At 44.1% G+C, this 22,421-nt stretch overlaps 2 protein-coding genes across 2 annotated transcripts in view; one reads left to right on the top strand and one right to left on the bottom strand.

The window, feature by feature from the left end:
• LOC309796612 (uncharacterized protein) overlaps positions 1-22,421 on the top strand; it is an 863,921-nt gene that overhangs the window by 346,753 nt on the left and 494,747 nt on the right. Inside the window, exon 7 of the mRNA XM_082609846.1 lies at positions 4,782-4,923. Within this exon, the coding sequence (XP_082465972.1) occupies positions 4,782-4,862 (81 nt within the window). The 3' untranslated portion in view covers positions 4,863-4,923. The remainder of the gene's footprint in view (positions 1-4,781; positions 4,924-22,421) is intronic.
• LOC309796939 (melanoma-associated antigen B4-like) lies at positions 1,755-2,801 on the bottom strand (the record flags this gene model as incomplete). The annotated part of the gene is made up of 1 exon (XM_082610341.1): positions 1,755-2,801. The coding sequence occupies one exon, from the start codon at positions 2,799-2,801 to the stop codon at positions 1,755-1,757; it is 1,047 nt and encodes a 348-aa protein (XP_082466467.1).

The following is a 22,421-nucleotide window of genomic DNA, read 5'->3' as shown; positions in this document are numbered from 1 at the left end:
CCACCCTCCACTCCCCTGAAGCTGTGCTCGTCGGAACAAAGGCATTACCTTCTTGGAAATTCTGAATTGGAAGTCAGGATGAACCAGATCTGTCCGGAGCTGTTGGGGTCTTCTGAGGAGCAGGATTTTACAAGGCCCCACTCTTCTGGAGTCAGTGGCCCCTCAGTCCTAACTCAGGTTTCTTACCTTGACTTCAGGTAGCATATGGGACTCCACCCTCCCTACTGTCTGTCTGCCAGCCTCAGGCCAAGGCTTTCACCTTCCTGAGACACCAGAAGGGGAGGTAAGGGACCTATTCCCTGGCTACCCCTGCCAGGGGCCTCTGTGTGGTCCCCCTTTGTTATGGGGAGTCCACTCGTCAGCACCCAGTGTCCTCACCCTGAAGCAAATTAAGGCCTGTTAGGGTCTCCGAGCTGGGCAGAACTGGAGGTGCTGCCACAAGACCAAGGAACCCACCTCCCTGAGAGCCTCTCCACCCTTGCCCCGGAGGAGGAGAAGGGGTACCTTCAGACACACAGCTCTGCGCATGGCCACAGAAGGGAGAAAGCAGGGTATACCTTGTGGGGCCCCCTTCTGTTCTAAGGCCCTCACCTCGAGTAACTCTCAGAGGCTGGGACTCCTCCCTCCACTGACCTGAGGACACAGCTCTTAAACCAAGGCTTTTATGTCCCTGAGAAACTTGAAGAGTAAATGAGGAGATGCTGATCTTTTCAGGGTATCTGACGTTGCATATGTAGAAGACCCCATTGTCACCAAAAATTTCTTTTTTATTTATACCATTCACTTATTCAGCGTTACTATTACTGTATTCCACAACAGTGCTTTGGGAACAGGGCCCCTTTTATCCCATGAGATACATTTTGGAGTGGTGAGAAGAAAAATGAATTAAAAGACGTAAGGTCTGGCTTAGGCTGGGAGGAGTGGAAGAGTGTAGGCTCTAGACGATTCCAGACCAGGGGACTAGACCCAGCAAGGTCCCTTAATCAGTCTTGTGAACTTGAGAAATTTGCAAGTTATTCACCTATAAAGGGAGTCTGCTAAATCCTATCCTGCATGAATGCTGGAATGTTATGTACTACATGGAAAGCAGTGGCATACTCATTAAGAAATACTGGGTTTTTGATGAGTGGCAGTTATGATATGATTATGAACCCCCAAAATACCACCCTCCCATCAGAGTTTATTTTTAATCCAGTAGGTGGCAGAGAATATGCAGTGCACTAGGACAAAAGAAACAAATACTCACAAATGAGCTAAATCAGTCAAAGTATCTTTTATTTCTACCAAAAGAAAGTTTCAAAGAAATAAGGCAAACTACGAATTAAATACCTTTTACTCTGTTTTCTCCATTTTTTGTTTCTAAATATTTTCTGTGGTCGCCTTTCACATTTCCATGAAAATCTCTATTGCACTGCCATGTTTTCTACTTCTGGATCATACAGAAAATATAGATGGTTTGTGAATTTCTTTTATATATACCAAAACTGTAACTTTAGAACTGTTTAAACAGCAATAAGTATGCAAGTAATGTCATTCACGTATTCGTATTCTTAAGAAAACACACTATTACAAGAAAAAAACATTTGAAAAAACCTAAATCAATCAATCAATAATATATAGAAGTTACTAGTTTAAAACAGGAAGATAAATGAGATCTATACTTTGTTCCCTCCACCCCTACTACTCTGCACTATTTAGGAGCCTGACTGCTCTCTTCCAAAACAAAGTGAGCAGTCTGCCCGCGGCCTCCCTCCCTACACGTGGGAGGACCTGCGGGCCTTGGCCCTGGAACGTGCTCTGCGCTCAGCAACAGCTGCAGCCCTGGCCGCGGCTCTCACTCTCGCTCTCTCTACCTCATCTTTCATAGCCTCCTCATAGAGATCTGGGAAGGCCCTGGGGACGGTATCATTGATCTTGGCCATATACTCCAGCACTTCCATCTTGCTGGTTTCAGCGTGGGCTCTCGGGCCCCACAGGAACTCATAGCGCGGGGGATCGCTGTTGGGCACCTGGCGGTACGTCAGGTACTTCTGCTGCAGGAAATACTTGCTGATGAGCCTCCTGGGCTCCCCAAAGATCAAGTGGCTCCTCCCAGCATAGAAACCCAATGAATTGAGGAAATCCCAGAACTCCTCCTCAGTGGCCCGGTTGCCGTTCTCGAAGATCTTGCCCAGGATAGCCATCAGGAGACCGGACGTGGGCTGCCCCGACTCATCACTCAGACTTCCCTCGCTGCACATGCCCAGCTTGTTGATGAGGGCGTAGGAGTGACTGCTGGGGTCGACTTCCTTCAGATCGAGGCCAAAGACCAGCTCCATGCACTCAGAGGCTCTCCTGAGGATCTCAGGGAAGTGCTTCTTGTACTTCTTGTTGACCACCTCCAGCAGTGCTGCCTGCGAGATGAGCTCCTTCATCTTGTACTTATCCAGCAGGAACTGCCCCAACTTATTGGCCTGCCTGGTCAGACGATCTCTGTAAGTGCTGTGAATGGAAGGTGCTGCCTGGGCGGTACTTGCACTTTTCTCATCTTGGCTCTGGGCACCCTCTTCAGATCCTGGGCATGAAACCCCTGCAGCACGAGAGCGCGTGGCTGGGCCTCCCTGAGGCTCCTGGCGAGTGCCAGCAACAGAGGAGCTCGGGGAAGTACCCCGAGAAACAGAAGCGGGGGAGGAGGGCGACTCTTCTATCTCTGCCGCCGCCGCCGCCTCAGTGGCCTGGGCACCCTTGAGCCTCTGAGTCTCCCCCCGGGCCTGGCAGCGTTTCTTCTGGGCATGGCGCTTGTTCTTCCGGCCTCGAGGCATGATGACACAGGTCAGGGCCAGCAGGCGGGAGCGTGGGCAGGAAGGCAGGCAACGAGGGCACCTGGGGGAGGGACAAGGAGATGCTGTGAGCACCTTCAGCGGGGAGAGTCCTCCCTGGCTTTAACCAAGGCCGCCTCTGCAGGGTCCTTGAGGGCACTGCCCGAGGACCCACAGGGCTCCCGTTCTCCTGCTCAGCCTGTCCCCTGAGAGCCCTGTGGAGGACGGTCGAGTGAGCCTTGGGGCACAGCCAGCCAGCCCTGCCTGGGCGGTACGGGGGTGACAGTGGGGGCTGGCAGGGGAGGTAGGTCCCCGCGGTTCCCGTTCAGAGTCAGGATGACAGTTGTTGGCAAGACTCCCCCACCCCCCCCCACCCCATGCCCTCTGCTGCTCTGAAGTTGACACCACCATCCTCCGTGACACCCAGGAGGAGGAAAGGAGGGAGCGTTCAGCCCACCACCGAAGGGCCCTGGGACCCTCCCTTCTGCTGCCTCGTGGCTGCCCCTCCAGAACAAAGCTCTAACCTCCCTTGGACCTGGCAGAGGAAATTACGGGCAGGCTCGGCCTGACAGTCCTTTCTTGGGAGTTTAAGGGTTGACAGGAGGGGAGAGGCCATGTTCTCTCTGGTCCCTTCTCTTCGGGGTGGGTGACTCCCTTAGTCCTCACTCGGGGTCCTCCCTGGACGGCCGGTGCAGCCTGGAGCTCCTCTCTTGCCCCGAGGGCCATCTGCTCGCACCAGTGCCGGCACCTCCCTGAGTCTCACTAGGAGCCAGTGAGGGTGACCAGGCGGCCGCACGTGGCAGAGTTTTACCAAGCCTGCAGCGTGCGGCAGACAGGTCGAGGCCCTGTGGCTGGCGGCCCCACTGGCCCTCACTCAAGGGCTTGGGCTGACTCTTGGCAGTGCTTAGGGACGCGCCTTCTGCTGGCCTGCACCTCCCCTCTCAGACAGCAGCCTTCCCTTCTCCGCGTGTGGCCAGAAGGAAGCGGCTGACAACAGGGGAGGGGTTCTGAGGTGCCCTTGCGACGGGGAGGACGGTCCTCACCCTGACTCCTCCCGTGCCCTGGAAATCCTCCCTCTGCTGACCTGCGGCCAGCCCCTCAGAACAAGGTTCCCTCCTCCCTGGGTCTCCCGCGTCCGTCTGTCCGTCCGCGTTCGCACTGAGGGAGCCCCTCAGTCTTTAGACCTGCCCGGAGGCTCCCAGGCCGACGTCAGGGGCGGGGTCTGCGTGGCCGCCATTTTGGGGTGTGGAGCCCCTCGGTCCCCACAGGGGTCCCGTCATTCACAGGGCCTGGGACGCTCCCTCAACTGAGGTGAGCCAGGGTCCACCAGCCTCAGAGCGAGGCCTTCCTTGCCCGAGACCCCACGGGGGAAGCGGATGGACTTCGGGCCTAACGGCCAGGCCCGAGCCTCTCAGGCCGAGAGCAGGGGCGGGGTGGGCGGGGCCTGTGTGGCCGCCTCTTTTCAGAGGGAAAGGGGATTGGGGGTGTCGCGGGCGTCCCCGCACTTCTAACTGGGGTTATCTCACACTTTGACACCTGAAGAGATGTGGGATGCCTCCCGCGGCTCACCCTCGCCGGACGGCAGCTCTCAACAATGGCGTCGCCCCCACCGTGTGCGTAGGAGGACGTCACATCCGGTCATGCGCATCTGGGTTCCAGGAGCACAGCAGGGGCGGGGCGGGGACGGGCGGGACGGGAGGTGGGGGGTGGTTCCGGGGGAGCTTCCCACAGGCCTGGCACGAGGGCCTTTCATTGACTCTTGGCAGGTCCTAGGACTTTTCCCTCTGCTGAGCTGAGTCAGCAGGCGTCACACCTTGGCTCTCATTTCTGTCGGCACCCCCAGCCGGAAGTATCTGGGGGCCTGAGCCTCACAGCCATGCTTGGGTCCCCCGAGACTGACAGTGAGGGCTCTTTGGGGCCCCCTCTTCTATGGTGGATGGTGCTCTCAGTCCTCCCTCAGTGTCTTCTCTTGACTCCCTGTAGGTGCTGGGCTACCTCCCGTCTGCTGACCTGAGGCCAAGGCCTCACATCAAAGACATCAGCTCCCTGAGACTGCTGGTGTGAAGTGCAGGCACATCTCATCTGGACACTTATGCCTGGAGCCTCCCAGAGATGGCTGCTGCAGGTAAGATGAGCTGAGGGGAAAGGAGGCGAGACTGTCTTCTGTGGTTCGGAGCCCGTCAGGTCTCACTCAAGGTCGTCACGTTGACTGCTGGCAGGGCCTGCGATTCCTTCCTTCTCTGGTATGAATCCATCCCTGTCCCCAACCATGCCCCACAGAATCCCAGAGGAGTTAGTGAAGGGGCGCCTTAGCCTGACATTTCTCACTGTGGTCTCTCTTTGTTGACATCAGGGGCATTGCCCAGAAGTTCAGAAATGAATTTCTGTCCTTTTGTACAACTACTGTGTTACTTGCTTTTCTCTTTGAGTCCGTGTGTGATAGTTCTATTAAGATGATCATTTAAAAAGGCCAGTCGCCATCCACTAACAAAGTTTCAGATGGTTATTTCACAGCCTGTGGACCATACTGCCACAACCAGCCCAATCTTTGGTGTCCCATGCTCCTGGCATGCGGGCTCTGAAATGCTGCCTCACGTTCCTTCAGTGAAGCAGTGGAGAGTCATGGTCCCAGAGCACAGTGGAAGAATCAAGGGCTCAAGTTTAAAGGCTTTTCTCTAATCAATCCTGTCATCTGCCTCTCTTGCAGGCTACAGACCTGTCTCAAATTCAGGGCATCCCCCTACCTGCCCACACTCAGGTTCTAGTTCATTGGCGACTTATTGCCCCTCAGGGATTATTTAGTTTTGTGTTTTTGCGTTTGTTAATGTTTTTTCTTTACTCCTTCTGTAATGTTTCCATGGTTGATTTTGGGTACAGGAAACAGTAGCCCATGTTTGATTGTCATCAGCTGCTATGGAAAAGGTACTAAATCTGAATTAAGGAAAATCGATATTCTTACAATATCTGTGCCTCACGAATACGCATAACATACTATTCTGGTTGAGACTTCTTTTTCCTAAGTCAATCAGGAAATTCTTATTGTTGCCTCCATGTAGATTATATACATTTTTGTATGGTTTCTTTCTAGCTATGTTTTTTTATATTGTTGCTTTTGTCTATGGTGTATTTTCTTTTTTTCTTTTTTTTGATTTTTTTAACATCTTTATTGGAGTATAATTGCTTTACAATGGTGTGTTTGTTTCTGCTTTATAACAAAGTGATTCAGTTATACATATACATATGTCCCCATATCTCTTCCCTCTTGCATCCCCCTCCCTCCCACCCTCCCTATCCCACCACTGTAGGTGGTCACAAAGCACCAAGCTGATCACCCTGTGCTTTGCGGCTGCTTCCCACTAGCTATCTATTTTACGTTTAGTACTGTATGTATGCCCATGCCACTCTTCCACTTTGTCCAAGCTTACCCGTCCCCCTCCCCGTATCCTCAAGTCCATTCTCCAGTAGGTCTGCATTTTTATTCCCGTCTTGCCGCTAGGTTCTTCATGACCATTCTTTTTTTTTTAGATTCCATATATATGTGTTAGCATACGGTATTTGTTTTTCTTTTTCTGACTTACTTCACGCTGTATGACAGACTGTAGGTCCATCCACCTCAATACAAATACTGCAGTTTCGTTCCTTTTTATGGCTGAGTAATATTCCGCTGTATATATGTGCCACATCTTCTTTATCCCTTCATCTGTTGATGGATACTTAGGTTGATTCCACTTCCTGGCTATTGTAAATAGAGGTGCAGTGAACATTTTGGTACGTGACTCTTTTTGAATTACGGTTTTCTCAGGGTATATGCCCAGGAGTGGGATTACTGGGTCGTAGGGTAGTTCTATTTTTAGTTTTTTAGGGAACCTCCATACTGTTCCCCATAGTGGCTGTATCAACTTACATTCCCACCAACAGTGCAAGAGGGTTCCCTTTTCTCCACACCCTCTCCAGCATTTACTGTTCGTAGATTTTTTGATGATGGCCATTCTGACCAGTGTGAGATGATATCGCATTTTAGTTTTGATTTACATTTCTCTAATGGTTAATGATGTTGAGCATTCTTTCATGTGTCTTTTGGCGATCTGTATGTCTTCTTTGGAGAAATGTCTATTTAGGTCTTCTGCCCATGTTTGGATTGGGTTGTTTGTTTTTTTCATATTGAGCTGCATGAGTTGCTTGTATGTTTCAGAGATTAATCCTTTGTCTGTTGCTTCATTTGCAACTATTTTCTCCCATTCTGAGGGCTGTTTTTTCATCTTGTTTATGGTTTCCTTTGCTGTGCAAAAGCTTTGGAATTTTCATTAGGTCCCATTTGTTTATTTTTGTTTTTATTTCCATTTCTTTAGGAGGTGGGTCAAAAAGGATCTTGCTGTGATTTATGTCATAGAGTGTTCTGCCTATGTTTTCCTCTAAGAGTTTGATGGTGTCTGGCTTTACATTTAGGTCTTTAATCCATTTTGAGTTTATTTTTGTGTATGGTGTTAGGAAATGTTCTAATTTCATTCTTTTACATGTAGCTGTCCAGTTTTCCCAGCACCACTTATTGAAGAGGCTGTCTTTTCTCCACTGTATATTCTTGCCTCCTTTATCAAAGTTAAGGTGACCATATGTGCATGGGTTTATCTCGGGACTTTCTATCCTATTTCATTGATCTATATTTCTGTTTCTGAGCCAGTACCATACTGTCTTGATCACTGTACCTTTGTAGTATAGTCTGAAGTCAGGGAGCCTGATTCCTCCAGCTTCCTTTTTCTTTCTCAAGATTGCTTTGGCTATTCAGGGTCTTTTGTGTTTCCATACAAATTGTGAAATTTTTTGTTCTAGTTCTGTGAAAAATGCCTGTGGTAGTTTGATAGGGATTGCATTGAATCTGTAGATTGCTTTGGGTAGTAGAGTCATTTTCACAATGCTGATTCTTGCAATCCAAGGACATGGTACATCTCTCTATCTATTTGTATCATCTTTAATTTCTTTGATCAGTGTCTTATAATTTTCTGCATACAGGTCTTTTGTCTCCTTAGGTAGGTTTATTCCTAGATATTTTATTCTTTTTGTTGCAGTGGTAAATGGGAGTGTTTTCTTGATTTCACTTTCAGGTTTTTCATCGTTAGTGTATTGGAATGCCAGAGATTTCTGTGCATTAATTTTGTATCCTGCTACTTTGCCAAATTCATTGATTAGCTCTAGTAGTTTTCTGGTAGCATCTTTAGGATTCTCTATGTATAGTATCATGTCATCTGCAAACAGTGACAGCTTTACTTCTTCTTTTCTGGTTTGGATTCCTTTTATTTCTTTTTCTTCTCTGATTGCTATCGCTAAAACTTCCAAAACTATGTTGAATAAGAGTGGTGAGAGTGGGCAGCCTTGTCTTGTTCCTGATCTTAGTGGAAATGGTTTCAGTTTTTCACCATTGAGGACAATGTTCACTGTGGGTTTGTCATATATGGCCTTTAGTATGTTGAGGAAAGTTCCCTCTATGCCTACTTTCTGGAGGGTCTTTATCATAAATGGGTGTTGAATTTTGTCAAAAGCTTTCCCTGCATCTATTGAGATGATCATCTGGTTTTTCTCCTTCCATTTGTTAATATGGTGTATCACGTTGATTGATTTGCGTATATTGAAGAATCCTTGCATTCCTGGGATAAACCCCACTGGATCATAGTGTATGATCCTTTTAATGTGCTGTTGGACTCTGTTTGCTAGTATTTTGTTGAGGATTTTTGCATCTATGTTCATCAGTGATATTGACCTGTAGTTTTTTTTCTTTGTGACATTTTTGTCTGGTTTTGGTATCAGAGTGATGGTGGCCTCGTAGAATGAGTTTAGGAGTGTTCCTCCCTCTGCTATATTTTGGAAGAGTTTGAGAAGGATAGGTGTTAGCTCCTCTCTAAATGCTTGATAGAATTCGCCTGTGAAGCCATCTGGTCCTGGGCTTTTGTTTGTTGGAAGATTTTTAATCACAGTTTCAATTTCAGTGCTTGTGATTGGTCTATTCATATTTTCTATTTCTTCCTGTTTCAGTCTCGCAAGGTTTTGCATTTTTAAGAATTTGTCCATTTCTTCCAGGTTGTCCATTTTAGTGGTGTAGAGTTGCTTGTAGTAATCTCCCATGATCCTTTGTATTTTTGTAGTGTCAGTTGTTTCTTCCCCTTCTTCATTTCTAATTCTATTGATTTGAATCTTCTCACTTTTTTTCTTGATAAGTCTGGCTAATGGTTTATCAATTTTGTTTATCTTCTCAAAGAACCAGCTTTCAGTTTTATTGATCTTTGCTATCGTTTCCTTCATTTCTTGTTCATTTATTTCTGATCTGATCTTTATGATTTCTTTCCTTCTGCTAGCTTTGGAGTTTTTTTGTTTTCTTTCTCTAATTGCTTTAGGTGTAAGGTTAGGTGGTTTATTTGAGATTTCTCGTTTCTTGAGGTAGGATTGTATTGCTGCAAACTTCCTTCATAGAACTGCTTTTGCTGCATCCCATCGGTTTTGGGTTGTTGTGTTTCTTTGTCATTTGTGTCTAGGTATTTTTTGATTTCCTCTTTGATTTCTTCAGTGATCTCTTGGTTATTAAGTAGTGTTTGTTTAGCCTCCATGTGTTTGTATTTCTTACAGGTTTTTTCCTGTAATTGATATCTAGTCTCATAGCGTTGTGGTCGGAAAAGATAATTGATACAATTTCAATTTTCTTAAATTTACCAAGGCCTGATTTGTGATCCAAGATATGATCTATCCTGGAGAATGTTCCATGAGCACTTGAGAAGAATGTGTATTCTGTTTTTTACGGATGGAATGTCCTATAAATACCAGTTAAGTCCATCTTGTTTAAGGTATCATTTATAGCTTGTGTTTCTTTATTTATTTTCATTTTGGATGATCTGTCCATTGGTGAAAGTGGGGTGTTAAAGTCCCCTACTATGAGTGTGTTACTGTCGCTTTCCCCTTTTATGGCTGTTAGTATTTGCCTTATGTATTGAGGTGCTCTTTTGTTAGGTGCATAAATATGTACAATTGTTATATCTTCTTCTTTGATTGATCCCTTGATCATTATGTAGTGTCCTTCTTTGTCTCTTGTAATAGTCTTTGTTTTACAGTGTATTGTGTCTGATATGAGAATTACTACTCCAGCGTTCTTTTGATTTCTATTTGCATGGAATATCTTTTTCCATCCCCTCACTTTAAGTCTGTATGTGTCCCTAGGTCTGAAGTGGGTCTATTGTAGACAGCATATAAACGGTTCTTGTTTCTGTATCCATTCAGCCAACCTGTGTCTTCTGGTTGGAGCATTTAGTTCATTTACCTTTAAGGTAATTATCTATATGTATGTTCCTATTCCCATTTTCTTAATTGTTTTGGGTTTGTTATTGTAGGTCTTTTCCTTCTGTTGTGTTTCCTGCCTAGAGAAGTTCCTTTAGCATTTGTTGTAAAGCTGGTTTGGTGGTGCTGAGTTCTCTTAGTTTTGCTTGTCTGTAAAGGTTTTAATTTCTTCATCAAATCTGAATGAGATCCTTGCTGGGTAGAGTAATCTTGGTTGTAGGTTTTTCTCCTTACTCACTTTAAATATATCCTGCCACTCCCTTCTGGCTGGCAGAGTTTCTGCTGAAAGATCAGCTGTTAACCTTATGAGGATTCCCTTATGTGTTATTTTTCCCTTGCTGCTTTTAATATTTGTTCTTTGTATTTAATTTGTGATAGTTTGATTAATATGTGTCTTGGCGTGTTTCTCCTTGGAGTTATTCTGTATGGGACTCTCTGCTCCCTGGACTTGATTAACTATTTCCTTTCCCATATTAGGGAAGTTTTCACTTATAATCTCTTGAAATATTTTCTCATTCCCTTTCTTTTCCTCTTCTTCTGGGACCACTAAATTTCGAATGTTGGTGTGTTTAATGTTGTCCCAGAGGTCTCTGAGATTGTCTTCAATTCTTTTAATTCGTTTTTTTTTTTTTTTTTTTTTTTTTTTTTTGCGTTATGCGGGCCTCTCACTGTTGTGACCTCTCCTGTTGCGAAGCACAGGCTCCGGACGCGCAGGCCCAGAGGCCATGGCTCACGGGCCCAGCCGCTCCGCAGCACGCGGGATCCTCCCGGACCGCGGCGCGAACCCGTGTCCCCTGCATTGGCAGGCGGACTCTCAACCACTGCGCCACCAGGGAAGCCCTAATTCTTTTTTCTTTATTCTGCTCTGCAATAGTTATTTCCACTCTTTTATCTTCCAGGCCACTTATCCGTTCTTCTGCCTCAGTTATTCTGTTACTGATCCCTTCTAGAGAATTTTTAATTTCATTTATTGTGGTGTTCTTCACTTGTTTGTCTGCTGTTTAGTTCTTCTAGGTCCTTGTTAAACGTTTCCTTTATTTTCTCCATTCTATTTCCAAGATTTTTTTTTTTTTTTTTTGCGGTACGCGGGCCTCTCACTGTTGTGGCCTCTCCCGTTGTGGAGCACAGGCTCCGGACGCGCCGGCCCAGCGGCCATGGCTCATGGGACCAGCCGCTCCGCAGCATGTGGGATCTCCCCGGACCGGGTCATGAACCCGTGTCCCCTGCATCGGCAGGCGGACTCTCAAGCACTGCGCCACCAGGGAAGCCCTATTTCCAAGATTTTGAATCATCTTTACTATCATTATTCTGAATTCTTTTTCAGGTAAGCTGCCTATTTCCTTTTCATTTGTTAGGTCTGATGGATTTTTGCCTTGCTCCTTCATCTGCCGTGTGTTTCTCTATCTTCTCATTTTGCTTAATTTACTGTGTTTGGGGTCTCCTTTTTGCAGGCTGTGGGTTCGTAGTTCCCATTGTTTTTGGTGTCTGTCCCCAGTGGCTAAGGTTGGTTCAGTGGGTTGTGTAGGCTTCCTGGTGGAGGGGACTAGTGCTTGTGTTCTGGTGGATGAGGCTGGATCTTGTCTTTCTGGTGGGCAGGTCCACGTCTTGTGGTGTGTTTTGGGGTGTCTGTGGCCTTATGATTTTCGGCAGCCGCTGTGGTAATGGATGGCGTTGTTTTCCTGTCTTGCTAGTTGTTTGGCATGGGGTGTCCAGCACTGTAGCTTGCTGGTCGTTGAGTGGAAGTGGGTCTTGGCGTTGAGATGGAGATCTCTGGAAGATTTTTGGCCGTTTTATATGACGTGGAGCTGGGAGGTCTCTTGTGGACCAGTGTCCTGAAGTTGGCTCTCCCACCTCAGTGGTACAGCCCTGACTCCTGGCTGGAGCTCCAAGAGCCTGTCCTCCACATGGCTCAGAATAAAAGGTAGGGAAAAAAAGAAATAAATAAAATAAAATAAAATAAAATAATTATTAAGAAAAAAATGTTTAAGTAATAAAAAGAAAAAAAAACGGATAGACAGAACCTTAGGACAAATGGTAAAAGCAAAGCTATACAGACAAAATCACACACAGAGGGATACATGTACACACTCACAAAAAAATAGAAAAACGGAAAAAAAATTGATATCGTTGCTCACAAAGTCCACTTCCTCAATTTGTGATGATTCGTTGACTATTCAGGTATTCCACAGATGCAGGGTACATCAAGTTGATTGTGGAGATTTAATCCGCTGCTCCTGAGGCTGCTGGGAGAGATTTCCTTTTCTCTTCTTTGTTTGCACAGCTCCCGGGGTTCAGTTTCGGATTTGGCCCCGCCTCTGCCTGTAGGACGCCTGAGGCCGTGTGTTCTTCGCTCCAACAGGACGGGGTTAAAGGAGCAGCTGCTTCGGGGGCTCTTGCTCACTCAGGCCGGGGGGAGGGAGGGGTGCGGATGCGGGGCGAGCCTGTGGCGGCAGAGGCCGGTGTGACGTTGCACCAGCCTGTGGCGTGCGGTGCATTCTCCCGGGGAAGTTGTCCCTAGATCACGGGACCCTGGCAGTGGCGGGCTGCACAGTGTCCGGTAGGGGATGTGTGGAGAGTGACCTGTGCTCGCACACAGGCTTGTTGGTGGCGGCAGCAGCGGCCTTAGCGTCTCATGCCTGTCTCTGGAGCTCCTTTAAGCAGCGCTCTGAATCCCCTGTCCTCACGCACCAGGAAACAGAGGCAAGAAAAGGTCTCTTGCCCCTTCGGCAGGTCCAGACTTTTTCCCGGACTCCCTCCCGGCCAGCCATGGCGCCCTAGCCCCCTTCAGGCTGTGTTCACGTCGCCAACCGCAGTCCTCTCCCTGGGATCCGAGCTCCGAAGCCCGAGCCTCAGCTCCCAGCCCCGCCTGCCCCGGCGGGTGAGCAGACAAGCCTCTAGGGCTGGTGAGTGCCAGTCGGCACCAATCCTCTGTGCGGGAATCTCTGAGGTTTGCCCTCCGCACCCCTGTTGCTACGCTCTCCTCCGCGGCTCCGAAGCTTCCCCCTCCGCTACCCACAGTCTCTGCCCGCGAAGGGGCTTCCTAGTGTGTGGAAACCTTTCCTCCTTCACAGCTCCCTCCCACTGGTGCAGGTCCCGTCCCTATTCTTTTGTCTCTGTTTTTCCTTTTTTCTTTTGCCCTACCCAGGTACGTGGGGAGTTTCTGGCCTTTTGGGAGGTCTGAGGTCTTCTGCCAGCGTTCAGTAGGTGTTCTGTAGCAGTTGTTCCACATGTAGATGTATTTCTGATGTATTTGTGGGGAGGAAGGTGATCTCTGCGTCTTACTGTTCTGCCATCTTGAAGCTCCTCAGTCTATGTTTTGTTTTATCAATCTCCAGATTCAGCTGTCTTATAACTAGTTCAACAACATAAACAGAATCGAGTAAGTTAATTATCAAATCAAACAGAATTGGATTAATCATAGGTAATGTTAGAAAAGCAATGGTTTTTGAAGCCTATCAGTCCCATAGCTTAGTCTTGGCTTCTTAACAGCTTTCGCCTAAAATTGGCTGAACCTTAGTTTCCCCACTTGTAAAATAGTGATAATGCCTACATCATGGGATTACTTGAAGGATTAAATGAGATCCACAGGTTGACTACTCTTCATTTTCAACTTCAGAGAAATTCCATAAACTCTAAATTATAGTCTCTACTCTGTAAAAATATGGCCTCTTATGTTTTCCTTGGCTTAAATTTGTTTTTGGTCCATAGTGTGTTTTGGGAATGTTCTTGAAAATGTCGCAGTTGGCTTTTTGTAGTCAGCTTTGAATTTGCTGTCCACAAAGTGAAGAAGCAGAAAAGTCAGGTGGTAAGGACAAAATGCACTTACCTTGCCCTGTAATGGAGTTAACCCATAAATCCAAGGAACTCATTTAAGAGAAGGCAATGTATTTGAGTCTGTGTGCCTTCTCCTTAGCCAGTGGCAAGTTTCCTTGGCCTTTATTAAGGGCAAAAAATGAAAACCTGTTCACCGGGGAAAAAGAAAAAGAAATATTTGGGGTTAAAAGTCTACCTGATTAGCCCTGTAACATCCTTAAAGTTATTCTTTCAGTGGCCAGAAAATTCCTCATTTAGTTTTCTTTACTAACCTACTCTTTTCCCCCCAAATAAAAGCAATATCTTATTTTTAGAGAGCAAAACTTAAATCCAAAGTATTTCATTGTTCAAATAGTTATGAAAAGGCTGCTAAATCTATAATTATAAATCTCATTCATGTGAATTGAAGGAAATAAAACAAAGCACCAACCCTTCTTTTAAACAAATAAGGCACCATAACTAGCACAGTTTCTGGAATCTAACAGATCCCCAACAAATAAATCAGGCCCACGTAATTGTAGCAGTTGTTCAGGCTAAAACTTTTCTATATTCACATACATCCATAGTTCTAAGTTATAAAATTGGAGGTTTTAGAGCGTATTAATGGAGGTCTGCGGACAATATGGGTTGGTCAGTTGGTTGGACTTCTGAGACCAGAACCACTTTAATGTATCATTTATGTCAACTTTTCATTGTCTGCCTGATTTTGTTGCATACTCTTAAAGAATGGCCTGCCCTCTTTTCTCTATTCCACCTTGAAGACTCCCTAATGCCACTCCTCAGGTGCATTTGGGGAGTCCTTCCCTAATGCCTCCATAAGCACTTAAACACTCTCCCCTGTGGTACCCAAGTACTGTATTGTAAGTACTTAGTTCTCTCTCGCTGTCTCTCCCCCAGCCCGGCACACACACACACACACACTTGTCTAGTATGTCCTCCAGAAAGGTCATAAGCTTTGTCCATCAGTGTTTCCACAGCACTTAACACATGGTAGGCACACAGTAAGTGTTCAGTGTTTGAACTGAGTTTGCTGAATGGATGGATGGAAGAATGAACAAATCTTAAGGGGTTTGAAGCTTCATCGCTTTTCAGTGGAGTCCTCTGATGTCCTCTGAACTATTTTGCTGGTATCTGGAAACCATTAATAACTAGGGAAGAAGGAAAGGGTTCAAAGAGTGAGAGTCAGCCGTCTTGCAACCCGTCACAACATTAGAAGAGACCTTGTAAACCCAACAGTTAGCTTCTCCTTCCTCTACCACCTACCCAAGGAAGGTGTAAGACAGAGTAGGGTTCCAGCTGCTGAGGAGAGATACTGGTGATTTCTCCCATGCCATGGGGGCCACATATGAGTTGTACAAGGCTCAGAATACAAAATTGGAAATGCTTTAGATTCTCTGAAGGTATTTTTTCCTTCTTTCAAGTTATTGTCAATCAAAAAAGTGCATTCCAAGGTCATAATAAAATGATGCAGGAATTGTTCATGCCACTGTTCCCTGATTACTGCAGTCAATCAAAAATCTATTTTATGTTATTTCAACATGATGGTGCTTGGTTTATTCAGCTGCATACCTAACAGGGTCTTTGATTAAGCACATGGTGTGGGATTGAGCGAATATTGTCTTATGTACTTTGTATACAGACCTCCCCTTTGCAGATGACCCTCTAATCCCCCCCCCAACCCCCAGAAGCACTTCTCACTTGAAAGAAAATTTAACCCAGCTTTACAGGAAAAGAAACACTTTCATTCTACTTGCTTATATTGTCTATTTTCAGCTGTGTTTTTCTTTGTACAGTACACTTTCCAGAAGGTGAATGTAGGTGCTCTTCCACATATATTTTCAAGGTATGTTTTTGCTCCAATGACAATCCACTTGTTACTTATACGGTAAGCTCGGGAGTGTGGTGTTGGTCACAGCTGCTACCCTCTGTTCTTGCAGTTGGCAGCGCACATTCACCAGAGATCACCTACCCCGTTCACCCTCAAGCCCACAGTTGGAGAAAACTGCTTTTATTGTTAAAGCTATTCAGCTGCAATTAAGAGGGCACCTGAGAATTTGGAAACTCTTCAGTCCATTAGTTGGTGCCGCATTAGTGTCTGCGAGTAAAGGTTGCTTGTATCTTTTTAATTACTTAAATTCAATTTAACCTCCAGCAGGATTGGCTGGCTCCTTTCCAAGTTGTATGTACTTCTAGAATCTCAATGACCTTACTTTGGAGAATGCCCTGGGTTTTATTTTGGTGGCCAGCAACACCTATCATGTTCAAAAATATGCATTTACTGTACTTACTTTAGGATCATTCTATCTTCTATTTTTCCCCTATGAACTTCTGACACTCATTTACAACATTATGCATTAGAAAGCATTTAATGTACTGGGGATAGCATGAAAGTCCTTGATTAACAGGGTATGCACCTGTATCAGTTATCTGTTGCCACAGTAATGCTGCATAATAAAGTTTTTGGTGACATACAACAACATACATTTATTTAGCTGATCCAGGCAGGGCTTGCTCCTGTGTTTCTAGTCAGCTGACATTTAACCAAGGCAGCTTTCTTGATACTGGCTGGGCTTGCTCAGAGGTATCTTGGTATGCTAGCTGTTAGCTGATCTAAGATGGCCTCGGCTGGAAAGACAGGAGCACTTCAGCTCTGCTCTACTTGTCTTTCATTTTCCAGCAGGCTGGCCCAAGAATGTTCTCGAAGCAATGGCAAAGGACAGGAGCAAGCAGGCCTACCTGTACAAGCACTTGTCAAGTATCTGCTTGCATCATGTTTGCTAATATCCTATTGGCGAATGCAAGTCAAAGTGAGTAGGAGTAGGTGGATACTGGAAACTTACGGAGCAAAGGGCACGGAAATTGGGTGCAGTGAAGAACGAGATCCAGTTTCTGCAATCCGTCTGTTGTAGTATCTTCCATTCTCAGCCTGTCTGAAGCCTGTTGTTACTTGCCATGGATCATACATGCTTTCCCCCTTGCCTTGCCCTCACAGATTTAAACAGCTTGCTCCCTTTTTTGATCATGGGCTCCTTTTCCTTGTTGCCTTCACCCAATTGCCTTCTCTCTGTTTTCCTTTTCCTAGCTTCCTTTCTCTTCAGTCTTCACCTCCTTTTACTGTTTTCCATCCCCCTACCTTCTCTCCTTCCTTCCTACAGAGAAACTAAAAACATACCTAAAATTCATATGCACATAGATAATTTTTTGAAAGGAGTACTTTTCTTTTGGTCCCTGGAGCTCTCATTACTGCTTAACTCCTTAGAAAAGGAAATGCTGAAACCTCTATTTCTCCAGAAACTTAACAGTGTGGGTGGGCCTGGTGTGGGCAGGAAGAGATAGTCAGACTTAAGTTGTCCTGAAAGGGAGAGAGGAAAAAAAACCCTCCATGAACCAAACACAGAAGCAAAACCTAAATAGGTTTCCCAACATTTTTTTGAAGTTTTCTCCCAAATTTACGAACTGGAAATTTGAACTGGGCTTTTCTTTTTAATTAAGGGTTTAGAATAGATGTCGATGCAGGTGGTATTTTGGTTGGTAGTATGTGGTGATAATTATTGTTGCCATAGCTACCCGAAAAATGTTCAACAGAATATCACCTCATGTTGCAACTTCACATAAAAGCTGTAAAAGTTCTATGCTTCTCACATAGATTTAAAGGAAAAGAGTCTGTTATATTCAGGCTGGAATCTGTTTCTTAGTCTGTCCCCGAAAATATGGTTCAGTGCTCAAAACAGGTCAATTCAGGGGTAAGTAAATTTTCTTAATAGGTTTAAACTGAGTTCAGCTACCTCCTTCCACAGCCTTGGCTTACATTACACTAATGGATAACAACTTAGCAAACTGAGATATGTTAAGGCGATTTATTATGGTAAATATTTAATGAAGTTTTAGGCTTCTGACTCTTATCAGGGAAAAGAGCCCTGCCTTTATATAAAGCTCATACAATGTGCCAATCCTTGATTATGAAAAAAACAAAAAAACTAAAAGCAAAAATCTGTAAAAGCTTGGGCTTCCCTGGTGGCACAGTGGTTGAGAGTCCTCCTGCCGATGCAGGGGACACGGGCTCGTGCCCCAGTCTGGGAAGATCCCACATGCTGCGGAGCGGCTGGGCCTGTGAGCCATGGCTGCTGAGCCTGCGCGTCCGGAGCCTGTGCTCCGCAACGGGAGAGGCCACAACAGTGAGAGGCCCGCGTACCGAAAAAAAAAAAAATCTGTATAAAGCTTTACATACAATAACGTACTTCAAGAAGCCTCAAAGGCATTTTAACAAATTCTGCTTCCATTAATCTGCCTTGGGATAACCTGGGCTGGGTTCCATGTGGTTAATTCGATGTGAAATGGCAATTCAACTTCTCAAAACGTATTATGTTTGAGACGGTGAGGAGTTTGATATGATTCCTCAGCCCTCTAACCCAAGCTTAGTTTTCTATAAATTAGAACTAGATTTCATTTCTAACTACCAGTCTGTGTCATTGGATCATTTCCCGATCAGTTAGACCCTTCGAGCCTAAATTTCCTCATTTGTGTAAGTGAGGCTGTAATACCCACCTCCCAGAATTGTGGTGAGGATTGAAGGTCAGCAGAGATGAAAGTGATCAATAAATTAAGTGCCATGCAAATATAAGATCTTACCATAAACAGAGATATTCTGGTAAGCATTGGGAAAAGTCAGCTTTCCCCCAAATAACTTTGGTCAGTGGTGTGAATCCTTGGTGTGGCCAGAACTCTTGGACAACAGTTAAAGATAGGGAGTGAGATCTGATTTGTTTTTCATCTTCATGGCATGGATTTCAAGGCCTTCACAGGTAGATGTAGTCTCTAACAAGATTTAATTTTTACATTTTCTAAACGAGCTCAAAACTCAAGGGACAGGAAGAATTGCAGTTGTTTGACTGAGAGTCTGAACCTGCACCATCTAAGAGGTTTTCTGTTGTTTTAATTTTTTCATTGAGGTATAATTGACACACAACATTATTAGTTTCAGGTATACAACATAGTGATTTGATGTTAATATACATTGCGAAATGATCACCACAAAAAGCCAAGTTAACATCCATCATATACATAGTTACAACGGTTTTTTCTTGTGATGAGAACTTTAAGATGTGTTCTCTTAGCAACTTTCAAGTACACAGTACAGTATTAACTATAGTCACCGTGCTGTACATTATGTCCCTAGGATTTATTTTGTGACTGGAAGTTTCTACCTTTTGACCTTCACTGGTTTTGCCCACCCCCCCACCCCTTGCCTCAGGCAACCACCAATCTGTTCCCTATCTATGAGTTTTTTGGGGTTTTTTTTTTTTGTTTTTTTTACAATTTCACATAAGTGAGATCATTTGGTGTTTGTCTTTTTCTGTCTGACATATTTCACTTAGCAAAATGCTCTCAAGGTCCATCCATGTTGTTGCAAATGCCAAGACTTCCTTCTTTTTTATGACTAATTAAGATTCCATTATATATATATATATATATATATAAACAATTTCTTTATCCATCTATCCATTGATGGGCACTTAGGTTGCTTGCATGTCTTGGGTATTGTAAATAATGCCACAGTGAATGTAGGGGTGGACACATGTTTTTGAGTTAGTGTTTTTTGTTTCCTTTGAATAAAAAACTTAGAAGCAAAATTTTTGGATCATATGGTAGTTTTGTTTTCACTTTTTTTTTTTTTAAAGAAACCTCCATACTGTTTTCCATAGTGGCTGCATCAATTTACGTTCTCCCTAACAGTGCACCAGGATTGCCTTTTTCCTACCCTTACCAACATTTATTTCTTGTCTTTCTGATGATAGCTATTCTAACAGGTGTGAGGGGATCACTGTGGTTTTGATTTGCATTTGCCTGGTGATTAGTGATATTGAGCACCTTTTCATGTGCCTGTTGACCATCTGTATGTTGTCTTTAGAAAAGTAAGTATTGAGATCTTCTACCCATTTTTTAATCAGATTTTTCTTTTGCTATTGAGTTGTGTGACTTCTTTATATATATAGGATATTGACCCCTTATCAGATACATGATTTACAAATATTTTTTCCCATTTGGAAGGCTGCCTTTTCATTTTGTTGGTTTCCTTTGCTGTGCAGAGCTTTTTAGTTTGATACAGACCAATGTGAAGGAGCTTCCTGCCTATGTTTACTTCTAGGATTTTTATGGTTTCAGGTCTTATGTGTAAATCTTTAATAATCCATTTTGACTTCATTTTTGTTGATGGTGTAAGATAGGGGTCCCATTTCATTCTTTTGCACATGGCTGTCCAATTTTCCCAACACCATTTATTAAAGAGACTGTCTTTTCCCCCACTGTATGTTCTTTGCTCCTTTGTTGTAAATTAAATGACCATGTATGTGTGGGTTTATTTCAGTTCTTGATTCTGTTCAGTTTCTCTATGGGTCTGTTTTTATGCCAATACCATGTTGTTTTGATTACTGTAGCTTTGTGATATTTGAAATCAGGGAGTGTGATGCCTCCAGCTTTGTTTTTCTTCCTCAAGATTGCCTTGGCTATTAGGGGTCTTATGTGGTCCCATAAAATTTTTAGGATGGTTTATTCTGTGAAAAATACCTTTAGAATTTTGATAGGGATTGCATTGAATCTGTACATGGCTCTGAGTAGTATGGACATTTTAACAATATTAAGTCTTCCAATCCATGAGCATGGAATATTATTCCATTTATTTGTGTCTTTATTTCTTTACTCAATGTCTTACAGTTTTCAGTGTACAGGTCTTTTACCCCCTTGGTTAAATTTATTCCTAGATATTTTATTCTTTTGTTGCCATTTTAAACAGGATTGTTTTCTTTTTTTTTCCCCCTGACCTTATTTTTTTTTATTTTTTTAAATTAGTTTCTGCTTTATAACAAAGTGAATCAGTCATACATACACATCTGTTCCCACATCCCTTCCCTCCTGCGTCTCCCTCCCTCCCACCCTCCCCATCCCACCCCTCAAGGTGGTCACAAAGCACCGAGCTGATCTCCCTGTGCTATGTGGCTGCTTCCCACTATCTATCTACCTTACTGTTTGGTACTGTATATATGTCCATGCCTCTCTTTCGCTTTGTCACAGCTTACCCTTCCCCCTCCCCATATCCTCAAGTCCATTCTCAAGTAGGTCTGTGTCTTTATTCCTGTTTTACCCCTAGATTCTTCATGACATTTTTTTAAAATTCCATATATATGTGTTAGCATACGGTATTTGTCTTTCCCTTTCTGATTTACTCTGTATGACAGACTCTCGGTCTATCCACCTCATTACAAATAGCTCAATTTCCTTTCTTTTTATGGCTGAGTAATATTCCATTGTATATATGTGCCACATCTTCTTTATCCATTCATCTAATGATGGACACTTAGGTTGTTCTCATCTCCGGGCTATTGTGAATAGAGCTGCAATGAACATTTTGGTACATGTCTCTTTTTGAATTATGGTTTTCTCAGGGTATATGCCTAGTAGTGGGATTGCTGGGTCATATGGTAGTTCTATTTTTAGTTTTTTTAAGGAACCTCCATACTGTTCTCCATAGTGGCTGTACCAATTCACATTCCCACCAGCAGTGCAAGAGTGTTCCCTTTTCTCCACACCCTCTCCAGCATTTATTGTTTGTAGATTTCTTGATGATGGCCATTCTGACTGGTGTGAGATGATATCTCATTGTAGTTTTGATTTGCATTTCTCTAATGATTAATGATGTTGAGCATTCTTTCATGTGTTTGTTGGCAGTCTGTATATCTTCTTTGGAGAAATGCCTATTTAAGTCTTCTGCCCATTTTTGGATTGGGTTGTTTGTTTTTTTGCTATTGAGCTGCATGAGCTGTTTATAAATTTTGGAGATTAATCCTTTGTCAGTTGCTTCATTTGCAAATATTTTCTCCCATTCTGAGGGTTGTCTTTTGGTCTTGTTTATGGTTTCCTTTGCTGTGCAAAAGCTTTGAAGTTTCATTAGGTCCCATTTGTTTATCTTTGTTTTTATTTCCATTTCTCTAGGAGGTTGGTCCAAAAGGATCTTGCTGTGATTTATGTCATAGTGTTCTGCCTATGTTTTCCTCTAAGAGTTTGATAGTTTCTGGCCTTACATTTAGGTCTTTAATCCATTTTGAGCTTATTTTTTGTGTATGGTGTCAGGGAATGATCTAATCTCATACTTTTACATGTTCCTGTCCAGTTTTCCCAGCACCACTTATTGAAGAGGCTGTCCTTTCTCCACTGTACATTCCTGCCTCCTTTATCAAAGATAAGTTGACCATATGTGCGTGGGTTTATCTCTGGGCTTTCTATCCTGTTCCATTGATCTATCTTTCTGTTTTTATGCCAGTACCACACTGTCTTGATTACTGTAGCTTTGTAGTATAGTCTGATGTCAGGGAGCCTGATTCCTCCAGCTCCGTTTTTCGTTCTCAAGATTGCTTTGGCTATTCGGGGTCTTTTGTTTTTCCAAACAAATTTTGAAATTTTTTGTTCTAGTTCTGTGAAAAATGCCAGTGGTAGTTTGATAGG

Source organism: Mesoplodon mirus (assembly GCF_964341445.2).
Source record: "Mesoplodon mirus genome assembly, chromosome: X".
Taxonomy (NCBI): Eukaryota; Metazoa; Chordata; class Mammalia; order Artiodactyla; family Ziphiidae; genus Mesoplodon; species Mesoplodon mirus.
This window is presented reverse-complemented; position numbering and strand designations above follow the sequence as displayed.